The sequence below is a fragment of the Aristolochia californica genome, unplaced genomic scaffold (genome assembly GCF_029961685.1).
Source record: "Aristolochia californica isolate CCGP_79_NKW_82.1479 unplaced genomic scaffold, dmAriCali1.0.hap1 SCAF_7, whole genome shotgun sequence".
In the NCBI taxonomy this organism is placed as follows: domain Eukaryota; kingdom Viridiplantae; phylum Streptophyta; class Magnoliopsida; order Piperales; family Aristolochiaceae; genus Aristolochia; species Aristolochia californica.
In genome coordinates, this window is record NW_027182268.1 from 4,993,712 (window position 1) to 5,006,670 (window position 12,959).

Genomic DNA, 12,959 nt, shown 5'->3' on the forward strand with positions numbered 1-12,959 from the left:
GGTTATGCTAGGTAAATTGCCATATACTTTGACTGGTCATCTCTTATGTTGTTACAACTTCTTCATCGCTCTAAAGTGATGGTTAGGATTCCTACTTCTTTATTTGAATATCCCAGTGATCCTGACACCATTCGTTGTTTCAATAGTCATGGTGGCAATCAACAAACACATTTTTTATGTCATAAGGTGAATTCTCCATCTTGCTTTGGGACTTGAGGACTTTGATGACTCATCTTCATTGGTGACTAGAAGTGATTGGATATCCTTTTGGTTCAGGCCCAACCATAATTTCTGATTTTCTAGAGACATGAGTGACCCTTGGGCATGATGGGTCCAATTTCAGGAACAAACCTTCCATTGACAACAACCACCATTCAAATCTTGCCAAAAGGATCCATTCACTATGCAAGGTAGATGGTACATTGGAAATTGTGCCCAATAGTCTCCCTTTTTGGTTTCAAGACAGGGGATGGGAAATAATATTCTTGGTAGTTACATCAATCTTCTTGGTGCTTCCACAGTAACGAAGCTTAGAGCAATATGTTTTTTGGGCTAATTTACTCTTCTTGGCACAACGATGATGACCAACTCACTCTCTTGAATCTCCTTAGAATTGTCATCAAGTAATATTGCTTTTCATTTCAATAGAGCATCCACCACGAGTACACTCACTAAGAACATCAAATCTTTATGAGCAAACAAAAAAAAATAAAAATAAAAATAAAAAGAAAAAAACAAGAAAAAATTTAGAAAAATGCTTTTAAGAAATGCAACTCTTCCACCAAAAAAAAAACCATTGAAAGGAAGCTTTCTAAATAAGCCAAAACCAAATTGGGTCTTGGAATGATACACAATAATTACTGATAACTCTCAAAGGCTACCTCCATTCCCACTCACAACAACTCACCAACATTAATATTGCCTTGATCTACAAAACCGTCTTTGGCACCAAGACCTCTTTGGATGTCTGCAACCATGGTATAATAGAAGTCATTTCTAGGAAATGAAAAGGTCTCCTACTAAAAGGTTGGTCTAGATTGCCATGCATTGTTCTTTTGATTATCCATATGTCCCCAAAGTACCCTTTATAGTAACCAAAATCATACCAATATAGATAGATAGCAACCCAATTTAACAGGAATAAGAAGAAAAAACATGCAATCTCTGTGCAAATTCATTGTTGTCTGTTGGAAGATACGAATATATTAGAGGGTCAATGATTTAATTAGTTTATATTTTCTGCCTCTTTTTCTGTCTTACTAGGGTCAAGGCTATAATTGTAATATTATACTTTTATCATTTAGTTTGGAATAATTAATGGAATGATTAGAACATAACCAACAATTGAGACGAAAGTTGATCAAGAAGGGTTGTTGTTAGAATCAAATTGGACTTTTTGTGAAGACATGCATCTTCATGTTGCCAATGTGTGATATCATAAAAGAGTACCACCGAAGCAAATGAGGTGACACATTACTAACATGTGACATCATATGACAATACTAACTAAGCATAGGAGGTGGCACATGGCATTGTTAGAAAGTTCCACTTGAACAAAGGAGACAACACATTAATGACACATGGCGTCGTAGACAAGCTCCAACTAAAGAAAAGAAGTGGCACAATTTTAAAATAGATGTGATGTGGTGTCATGCTCTTATGGAAAGAGGAAAAAGTTTTGTCAAGTATCCTTCTCCCTTTGCATGAGTAACTAGTCGAGGGAGAGTGAAAATAGAGAGTGACAAAAGGTGGTAGTTGAACCACTTTCTTCACACTATAAATAGAGACTCCTTATAGGCTTAGGGAGAACTTTTTAGAGGAGGACTATTTAGAGGAGAACTTTTTGGTAAGAGAAAAATGTTTGAGGATTTCTCTTAGGTTTGGTGTGGTCAAACTATGTTTGTTGGAGTGAAGAAACTCTATTGCATCCCAATCACCTTAAATTTTCGGTTAGAATAAAGCCCCACTTGATTTTTGTTGTAAAAGTAGCAAATAAGAAATCATATTTGTCGTTACTATGCCACTAACCTTAAATCTCCATAAGCAACATTAGATCAAATCTTCTTGTCAAGCACCCAGCGGAGGCTAATTGCAAAATTAAGCTAGTCAACCAAAGGATTTCTAATACATCCATTAGATTAAGAGTCTAATTCAGCTAATATATGGAGATCAAATTAGAGGCCAAACTGGCGATTGATCCTCACATAACTTGAAATCTTATAACTTTTTTTTGTTGTTGTATTTTAAGGTAGAACCACTTCACCAACTAGATCCTTTTGTACATCAATAGCAAACAAGTTTCATGAGGTTCACGCAAATTAGTCTCCACCTAATTTTTCCAACCAAAGTAATTGACTCATACACAAATATGGCAAAAACATTGACAAGTTCAAAAAATTAAATAGTAGTAAATAAAACTAGAAAAAAATTCTACTATTGTTGTGTTCCCTCTTTTGCCTTAGAAAATAAAATTTCATTAAAAATACTTTCTTAGAAAACTAAAAAACTACGTAAAATTTAAACTTAAATTACATTTTCTAATAGGGGTCACTGTGCTAGGAGATACGATTGGGCAAGGAAATTATTTCTAGACTTATCAATACACAAGAGAGTAGTAAAAAACAAGATGCCAAAAAAAAAAAAAGGATCATAGAAGTATTGCAACTACGACGGTCATTGGTGGTTGGGTGGGAATAACATGTTTTTGCTAATATAAGTTTTTCTTTTGCTTCCAATGTCTACGAAAATGCCATAAAAATTAGTTTCCTTATTGTTTTTATTGTAGTCCCAATTCCTAGAATTTCCAAAATGATAATTAGTTAAATAGTATTTAATTTTCTTTCTATTATGTTCTACAAGGATAAACATAGAGGGAAGGAGGTAAATAGGTTTATCAAAATTAATGCAATCCAAACACATAAATAATGTAACAATTTATCAAGCACAAAGACACATGATCTATAGCAGTTCACAACCCGTCTACATCGGGGACTTACGATCAACAACTAGGTACACTTACCCGGAGCAACAAAAGGATTTTCAGCTACCAATCTACTTACTAAGTTAATGGAATTGGCTATAATACAAGGATTATTTACTTTTCAAATATTGTACAATAATGTTATAGGATCTCTAGTCTAGAGAGCCTCTCAATCTGAGCCTCCATGGCCCACATAAATTACCGGTTTAGTATAGCTTGGTAGTTAATAAGATTAGTAGCGTAGAGGCCGGCCACGAACTTCTCTCGCCTACATCACGTGCTCTTCACGTGCTCATGGCAGCTACTAAAGAGCGGCTCCTGCACCGTACGTACTCGCTGTCTGCCGCGTCTCACTGAATCCGTCGACAGAAATCGTCTCATTGCGTCGATTCTTCGACGATCTCTGAAAGTCCGTTTCTCTCCCGTTTTCCCACGCAGCGCAATGGTTGGAAAGCTCAGGTGCGTTGTGGTGTCGGTCGATGGCAGCGAGGAGAGCATGAACGCCCTCCGGTGGGCTTTGCAGAATTTGAATCTCCGCTCGCAGGGCGAGGATTCTGAAACAGGGAATTTCGTGATTCTCCACGCTCAGCCTCCGCTAACCATCGCTGCCGGCCTCAGCCCCGCCTCGATTCCCTTCGGTGGGCCTAGTAAGAATTCGACCTCTCTTAAGTCTTTTCTTCGCTTTCGGCTCCTCCCTAATTTAGGACTTTACTTTTTCGGTTTATCTTTTCATTTATTTATGCATGCAAATGGATGAAGGTAATGTGGAGGTGCCTGCTTTTACCGCGGCGATCGAGGCGCACCAGAAGCGCATTACTGAGGCGATCATGGACCATGCTCTGAAGATATGTTCTGAGAAGAATGTATGTTTTTTTTAGCTTAAATCATGGTTTTTGGTCGTTTACTAGGAATATAGGCCGATGGGGTTTGTTGAATCTGCAGGTGCCCGTGAAAACTCGTGTGATTGTTGGCGATCCAAAGGAGGTAATTTGCGATGTAACAGACAAGTTGCAGGCGGATCTTCTTGTGATGGGTTGTCGCAACGTTGGAGCCATCAAAAGGTGATTTAGCTATTCTGAATCTGTTATTTAATACTACCCTTGCTTAATTGCTTGATTTAACATAAAATTTTAAATCATGAGATTATCAGTGGAAATCGTTTGATTCTTGCTAATTGCCGCCCTTCGTTGTGGTGGTTTTCTAATTGAACTGCTGGGTCTACCTGCTTTTGTTACTTCATCGGGAATGTCCTTGAGCTTTGCCACGTTGAATATGTTGTTGAATTAATAACACAAAGTTGCTCAACTGTCCAACATTAGGCTATTAAGTATCTCCAATAGATCGATCAACCTTCTCCGATTTAACATACGATACTTTGTGAAAAGTGGAACATTTTCCTGGTGGATTAAGGGTGAGTTAGCTTTACAAAACCTTCGGTCGTATTAGGTGGCAGACACCTTTCCTTAATGGGGGCAGTGAAGGTAGTGCTACTTGATTGTATTGGAGCAATATATTAGCTTTGTTAACACTAAACTCCCCTATATTGAGGAATCTAAGTGGCATCATGGAGCTGTTTTCCATAAAGCCAACTAACCTTGTAGACTAATACACCAAGTTGTGGAAGCTGGTTGTTTCAAATTACAACATGTAAGCACACTGAGGGTAGAGTAGTGTCTGTGGCTGATTTTTCATTTAATTGGATTCTGTGCACTTTGTTTGAATTGGCAAGGTCAGATGTTGCAGCGCATGAACTCTTTTCCTTGCACAAATTTGCACATTTTTGCTGATTCATCCCTCTTAAAATGTTCTGGGTATATTTTCGGAACTGAGGGCTAGGATACTGGTAACTGGAATCCCACTTGCATTCCTTCTACTGATGTTGGCCCTGTAACATATTTCTTGTTTGTGTTGCCCAACTCTCTACCAAGTAGTCCCACTTATCTATCTAGTTTGACACACCTCAACCATGGCACCCCTCGGATAAATTGGTTGTCTATTTGTCTGCTAAGGCCCAAAGTTGGGATCGGGTTAACAGTTTATCAGCTCATAGTTTTAGTTTAGAATTTGGAAGAACATTTAGCATAGTTTCTTATTGAACATACTGTTAGACAGCACATAGCTCCATTGTGAGCCTGTACTTTGGAGATTTTGACTCTGCCTAGCTAATATGTGAATTCTCAATATTCACTGATGAAATTCAAAATAATAGTAGTATTTTCTAAGGTTAAACAACTTTTCCTTGTTCTCAAGAACTTGTGGTATGCAAGAGGGTTGTCTACAAATTAGTTTCACCGAGCTTGATGACCACTGTTTTTACTAAGCTTGATGAGCTCTGTTTCACTCAGACAGATATCTGTGCACATGTTTGAAGAACTTCCTTTGTCACACTTGATCTAGTGATGCAAGTCAGGGTTCTGTTTTATACCTGAAACCGAGCAGGATGTTCACAGCTCTAGGTATCAGGGAGTAAAGGCCAAACATGATACATAGATGAAAGAGGTGGCAGCATGTATGGCCTTGTTCAATGCTTGCATCTGGTTGTCCATTCATGGGAGATCGTGTATTCAAGCTTCACTAGGTTGCTCGTATGTATTTGAGCACAATAAATGCTTTTGAGTGAATGATAATACAAGCGGTTCAGTTAGGATTAATTCTAACATGGAAGTTTGAGTGTTTTTATAAAATTAGAAATCTATCTTAGTAGTCAATTATGAAGTTACTAGAGCATATTTAAAATGTGAAAATAGCCACTGACATCGTGAAATCCTTTCTTAACAGCTTGTGCTTGGAGTCTGAAAAGTTTGTGGCTTGGATGACAACAAAATAATATATATAGATACTTACGGCTTACCCAAACCTGAGATGGATTGACTAACTACATATGTCAAATCAGAAAGAGTTGGTCATGTCTATACCTCTACTGATTGACTGGTTTGATTTAATTACTATGTGAAGTTCTCTGAAGATGCAAATAACATACAGTGTCGAAAGTATAATAGAAAGATATTATCCGGTTATATTTTCAGTTACAGGGTTATATGCAAGCAGCGAAACAGCTATATCAGATCTATGTGAGAAAAGCTGTGCAGGGGTAACCCTCTCTCTCTCCCTCTCCCTCTCCTGGTGAGGAGAGAAGGGGCTCCCACCAACTGTTCTCTCTGCTTCCCCAGAGAGGGGGCTCCCTCCAACTGTTTTCTCTGCTTTCACAGAGACGAGGCTCCTGCACCTCACTGTATGAGGAGAGAAGGGAGGACCCCTCACCCTTCAGCACAAAGCTTGCACAGACAGGCGGAGGCCCTGTCCAGACAGGGAGTGGTCTTCCCCTTCTCTCTTGGTTAGGGCAGGAATGAGGTGAGGAAGAGGATGGGGATGACTGTTGCAGGGTGGGTACGGGTGGTGGACAGGACAGGTTTTCAGTAATCCACTCTACTTTCATCTTCTATGAGGGAGGCACAACCTTTAGATAGGTGGGAAATCCTCATTCATTTGTATCTTTAGTTAGCACTGCAATAGTTCACTGGTTCAACTCAATTCAAAATGTCGATAATGAAAAGATTGAATTTAGAGTACAGGATATGCAGCTCTCCTAATGGAAAGCACTAAACTTGAAAGATAAGTCAAAACCAAGTGGTCTCTCTCTCTCTCTCTCTCTCTCTTTCTCTCTCTCCTGAAAGAGATGACTTCCCCTGCTGCCATCAATGCATTTAATCATGAATATTCTTGGTTGACTTCCTGAGTGGGTGTATGATCTTCTCTGAGATGAGTAATCCCTGATTTAACATTTTGACGAGGTTAGAAATGGAAACTGCATGACAATGAGGAGGATTTTTGTTATCTAAAAATAGACTGCTAGCACCTATATCTGTAAAATTGGTTGGTTTCTCTATAACACTTGTATTTTTTTATATGATAACCGCACACTTATGGATTTTGTGTGTGCGATCACAGGATGTTTTTGGGCAGTGTTAGCAATTATTGCATCAATCATGTCCAATGCCCAGTGATGGTGGTTAAGGAGGCTGTCTGATGTATATTCTCCAACAATGTTCCTCTGTTCATTATGGTTGTCATAAGCTTCTCACACATTAACTCGTCTTCAAAAGTGTTGGTTTGCTCAGATGATAATGCTTCTATAGTTACCATTGAAACAGCATAAGTTGACAAATCTGTATCGAGTAATCATGTAAAGTTCTTCTTCCATTTGTTGTACTTGATATGAAAAAGAAGAAAACTTTTTTCTGCCCTTTGGAGTCAAGACTGTTCTGACTTATCCCTTGTAAAGTTTCAGAAACAAAAAAAGGTTGATGTGAACAAAGTGATGATTTTCTTGCTTCAGGCTGCAAGAAATTATTTGAAGAGGGTTGAGTTCTTGTTATTCCGTTGGTCATCATTTTTGCAAAATGGAGTAGTGAATTAAGTTCAGATTTGATAGTATATGTACAAGCAAGCAACGGGACTAATCCCTCCATTGACATGAAGAAGGTGGATAGAATAAAAAAAAAAAGAAGAGATTCCCAGTAAGAGCAGAAGCTCAGCCCGTGAACCCCATTTTGTTCGACGATCCCATCCAAAAACGAGAGAAGAAGATACTATGCAGAGATTCAGAGACTCATCATTCAACTCCAGCAAATTGAACTTCTGAAATCGAAACTGCTTCACGTTGGGGTAAGGAATTAAGAGGTTTTTACTAACTCAAAGGCTCATTAAGCATAACAAGCCAAACTCAAGATTTTTCAAACTTTGTTTGTTAATTATATAACTAATTTATTTGTATTTTTCCAAATTATAGACTATTTTAATCGTAAACATTATTTGCTATTAATTTTCATTTTTATTATAATTAGGGATTTTATTTTAATTATTGATTTCTAATAATTTTTTTCAAAACTTAATATTTTAATAATTATCTCTAAACATTAATTTATACATTATTGATTACTATTTTCTATTATGCTACTGATTAATTAACACATGTATTAATTAGATGTAATGGATTGACATATAAAATAATTAACAAATGAATTCATTACTTATTTAATCCTCATTATTGGCCTTCCAAATTTTTTTCCCATAAACAATCTGATGCAGGCGAGAATATCTGATGCGGGTACATATTCTGATCGTTAATCGGATCTGGGGTAAATAGTCGAATCCTTAGTCGGAGTCGAATCTATAGTCGGATCTTTAATTGGATCCTTAATCGGATCTTTGTATTGAACCCGGGTTGGACCATAAATTGTAGGGTTCGGGTTTGTTTTATTTTGAGCTGCAGCCCGGGCTTGTCGGGGGCGTTGAGTTTGTTTAAAAGGTTATTTAATGTTTCTCTGGAGGTGGTTGAATGATATTTCGAATCGATTTAGTGAATTTCTCTACGATTTCAGGGTGGATTTCGTGCTTTCCTCCCGTGATTCTCAACTTGATCCGCCTACAGAATAATCGCTATCCTGTCCGGCGTCAGTTGGTATCAGAGTTTCAGGCTCGGGAAGAAGCTGATCTAGCTAGAGACACTGCAGTTGACGAAGACGACGCTGTCGCCATCGTCGTCACCGTTGAGCTACCGCTCAACACTGCTACTGTCGCCGTTGAGTTACTGCTCAACGTTGCTGTCGGAAAAACTCGGGATTCGACCGAGCAAGTACAGAAACAGAGCAGAGGCTCTGGAGTTGCTGGAAGATAGGGAATCGGCAAGGAAAGGGTTCGGCATCGACGTCGTCTGTTATGGTCCCTAGCCATGGATCTTGTAACTCGGCGAGTTGAATATGAATCTAGCACTGTTTGAGGGTTTCTTATCACGTTTTTGTGAAAAATAACTCTCTTATACTTCTCCTTTCACATTAGGATTGAAAAGGATTTTGCTTTTCTCAATTATAGATGCAACCAGCAAGTTAAATGACTGTTTAAGCACTCAGATATGAAACCCCTCTTTTATGATTCACGACAAGAGGGTTTTACTTGCTGTAATGACTCAAGACAACCCTTTTCCCTTTACTGAATTCATTCCCCTTGAAAAGGAGTTTCCTTTTCTTAATTATGAACGAACCCAGCTAGTCAAGGAAGCTTCTTGAGGCCCCAATGTGGAATCCCCTTTTTTATGGCTCACGTCAAGGTAGGGTTTCCAATTTCATGCAGCATTGGTTCCTTCCGTAAAAGAGAAACATAAATCTAAACTCAATGCTTGGAATAAGATTAGCAAATACCTCTAGACGTCAACACCCAACCAGCAACAAGAACCCGTCTTCCTTCCTAGGTAGACTCACGTCAAGACCTCTCCTTTTCTTGAATTTTCGTGAAAGAGTTGATATTCTCTTGCAGCTCAGAAAAGAAAGGTAATTCCTCTTCCTTTTCCTTCCAAGATCTCCTCAAGGACTCCCCAATGGATGCAGCAAACCCCCAAGAGAGTTCAAGCCAAAAAACCTAGAAAAGGGGGCCTAGAAAGAACCTAAATTACCCTAGTTTATGCTAATTCTGAACTTGCTTTATTTCTCTATCCTTACCCCTTAAATAGGGTAATTAACATCAACATAGGTTAGGGTTATAAAACCCAATTCTACCCCTACCTTTAAGTCTTATTACAAATCAATAAAATTCAAAATTAAAAGCAACATAAATAATAAAAGTAAAGTAGATGACTCAGTCTTATTGAGTCCATAACATCGTCACTGTCGGAACTATCGTACGACGTTGCCGTTGTCGTCGCCATGGCTGGAACAGCCGTCGACGGAGTTGGCCGAACGGAACGAGTTCGGGACTGACTGAACACAGGGGCGCCGAAACAGAGGTTTCGTGGTGCCGCAACAGGGGTTCGGCCGAGAGAGGAGAACCTCGCGCGAGGCAGGCGCACCTCGGGATGCTGGAGACGACCGGAGAGGGCCGCCGGAGGTCTTGATTTCGAAAAATAGGGGCTCTGAAATCCCGATTTCGGGAGGAAATTTTCATCGGCGTCGAGACAGGTTCCAGCGTCGAGGTATTTTCGATTTGGGGGAAAACCTTAAGTTATTTTAATTTTTTTATTAAAAAAAAAAACTTTGGACAAATATTGTCTTCCATGGCTGGTAGTCGTGGTCGCAACCGTAATGTTCAAGCAGTGATACTTGAAGATTTGCAGAGGCAAGTCGCACAGTTAGTGAAACTTGACGATTTGCAGAGGCAAGTTGCAAAGTTAGTGAAACTTAGAGATTTGCAGAGGCACGTCACAGAGTTAACCCAGCGTCTCACGACGTAGGATTTCGGGTCTCATGAGATGGAAGCTCACTATTACGATACCAGGTGCGACAACCAGTGTTTAGGTCGCAATCCTGCTCGATTCAAGGAGCACCGCGGTCAAGGAGATCGACTTTTAGACCTCGGTTTCAGAGTACCGCTACCTGAGTTTTTTGGGATGTTACAGGCCGAAGGATTCATCAATTGGTTACTTGATAATAAAACGTTTGGTGACCCTGTGTATGATGATGATGTTGAGGAACCTGTGTTTGATACTGCTGATGTTGTTGAAGACGTGGTCGATGTGATTGAGGAGCTTGGCGGCCTTGTGTATACGGATGTAGAGGAAGGCGTGGTCGATGAGATTGACGAGCTTGGTGACCCTATCTATGATGTTGCGGATGTTGAGGCAGACCTGGTCGGTGACACTGCGGGGCTTGGTGAACCTGTGTATGATGTTACTGCTGATGGCAATGTGTTGTGTGGTGATGGCCATGCGCCTCTAGTTGTTCGTTTGAGTCTGCATGTTTTGTTCGGCCGCCCTTGGTACTCTGATCGCCGTGTTCTTCATGATGGCCGGAGGCCTACCTATTCCCTTAGCATCACAGGGAAGAAGATGGTGTTGACACCTTGTCAGGCACGGCCCACTCCTCCTCTGATATCCATGTTTTTGGTGGAGATTGTGCATGGCGACGTGGCGGTGGATCCTCCTCCTGAATTGCCGCCTGAGTAGGCGACGCTGACCCTTCCCGCGCGTCCTTTAAGGACTTCTGCTGTTTTTTATGGCCCACACTTGTGTCCTTTTCTGGGTTCTGCTAAAGCTATTATGAACTTGAGGGCGAGTTCTTTCCAACCCGAGGAGACTGATGCAGGCGAGAATATCTGATGCGGGTACATATTCATATCCTTAATCGGATCCATGGTAAATAGTCGGATCCTTAATCGGACCCGTAGTCAGAGTCGAATATACAGTCGGAACTTTAATCAGATCCTTAATCGGATCTGTATTGAACTTGGGTTGGACCATAAATTGTAGGGTTCCGGTTTGTTTTATTTTGAGCTGAAACCCGGGCTTGTCGGGGGCGTTGAGTTTGTTTAAAAGGTTGTTTAGTGTTTCTCTGGAAGTGGTAGAATGATATTTCGATTTAGAGAATTTCTCTACGATTTCAGGGTGGATTTCGTGTTTTCCTCCCGTGATTCTCAGCTTGATCCGCCTATAGGATAATTGCTATCCTGTCCGGCGTCACAATCTCAAAAGTCAAAATAATGCAATTAATTAGGATTTAAATCCCCCCATTATTATTTTAACTTTATCTAATTAAACCCATTGTAATAATATTTTACATGACCATCCTTAATTAATGCAGTAAAACTATGTTAACAAATCAGTCACATATAATCAAATAGATGGCCACCATTGGTGCACAGCCGCCCCTCCATCTCTCAGCTTCCCATACAAAGCCAGGTAGGGGTAGCATCAAGCCGAGCGAAGATTGATTTAACTATTTTGAACTCGAGCTCAAACCTAGGCTCGAGTCTAAAATTGTTATCGAGCTCGAGCTTCAATATTTATTTAAAACTTATCAAAAAATACATGTCAAATAAATTGTATATAAAATTATGCATACATTTTACATAAAATTGGGAATGACCTCTACTTAAAATTGGGCATAAGGTTGGCATCGAATCCGGTTGAGTCTGAACTTTGTTCAAGCCGAGTTTGATTTAAATATTTTGAACTCGAGCTTTGTCGACCCTAGTCTTGAACCTAAAATTGTAATTGAACTCAAGCCTTATAATTTTAACCGAGTTCGAGTTCAAGCTCTAGCTGAGTTCGAGCTTAACCTACATTTAATACTCTATATAAAATATATGTCAAATAAATTATATATGAAATTATGCATACACTTTAAAAAAAAATGATAAGGGAGGTTCAGGATTGAATTTCAATAATGGATTAGAACAAACCAATATTAGTTTTTTTACTCCAAATGTTGTCTAGCTTATTTTGTAATTTTTTAATCTGGCCATAAATTTACTATGGCCTCCTTAGTGTCCCTAGTTGAAAATTTATATTATAGAAAAAAACTAGAAATATTTTTCATATGATACATATTTCCAAAAAACCCTTTAAATAAAATCCTATTACTATTAGTGACTTATTAGAAAATTACAAGAAATATTTTAAAATTTTCTTTGGAAAGTTAAACGGACCTCTTATTGCCTCTTCTAGGGAAATAAATAAAAATTAATAATCAATCTAATATATTACTATACTTATTGATAAAATTTTAATCAAATAAAATGTCAAACACAAAATTGCCATGAAAATTGCCTCATGCTAAAAGTATTACAGCATCAATTGTCAAATATTTATTCAAAAATTTTCTATATGGTTTTCTAACCCATCCTCGTAGGAAAATCTTACTTAGAAAAATTATATGATATTTTTAATAATAATTTTCAATTAGAAAATTGTTTACAAAAAACATGAGACACTAATAGTCCCTAGACACATATTTCTACTAAAATGTATTTTTAATTTCTTCAAGAGCCATTAGGAAGGAGAATTTAAGATTTTTTTTTTCACTTTATGATATCGCACAGGTAAAATCATCTTTGGGCGGAGAAAGGGGGGGGGCGTGTGTGTGTTTCCGTCTCGCCGAGGGAAAATTTCGTTGGCGACGTAAACAAAGGCGAAGGTATACGATGGGGAAGAAATTGAGCGCGACCACATAATCGGCGGTGACGGAAAGGCAGAAAGCGGCCAGCGAGGTGG

The 12,959-nt window shown here is 38.9% G+C and overlaps 1 protein-coding gene across 1 annotated transcript; it reads left to right on the forward strand.

The window, feature by feature from the left end:
• The first annotated feature begins 3,338 nt into the window (after positions 1 to 3,338).
• Positions 3,339 to 7,336, forward strand: LOC137937798 (universal stress protein PHOS34-like). Its single transcript, XM_068782976.1, has 4 exons — positions 3,339 to 3,627; positions 3,740 to 3,843; positions 3,923 to 4,041; positions 6,929 to 7,336. Exons 1-4 carry the CDS (start codon positions 3,423 to 3,425, stop codon positions 7,005 to 7,007), a joined length of 507 nt encoding a protein of 168 aa, XP_068639077.1. The 5' UTR covers positions 3,339 to 3,422; the 3' UTR covers positions 7,008 to 7,336.
• Positions 7,337 to 12,959: the final 5,623 nt, after the last annotated feature.

Coding starts and splice junctions, on each gene's coding strand:
- LOC137937798 (XM_068782976.1), top strand. CDS start 3,423: ATGGTTGGAAAGCTCAGGTGCGTTGTGGTGTCGGTCGATGGCAGCGAG. Junction 3,628..3,739: donor GATTCCCTTCGGTGGGCCTA/GTAAGAATTCGA, acceptor AAATGGATGAAG/GTAATGTGGAGGTGCCTGCT. Junction 4,042..6,928: donor AACGTTGGAGCCATCAAAAG/GTGATTTAGCTA, acceptor GTGCGATCACAG/GATGTTTTTGGGCAGTGTTA.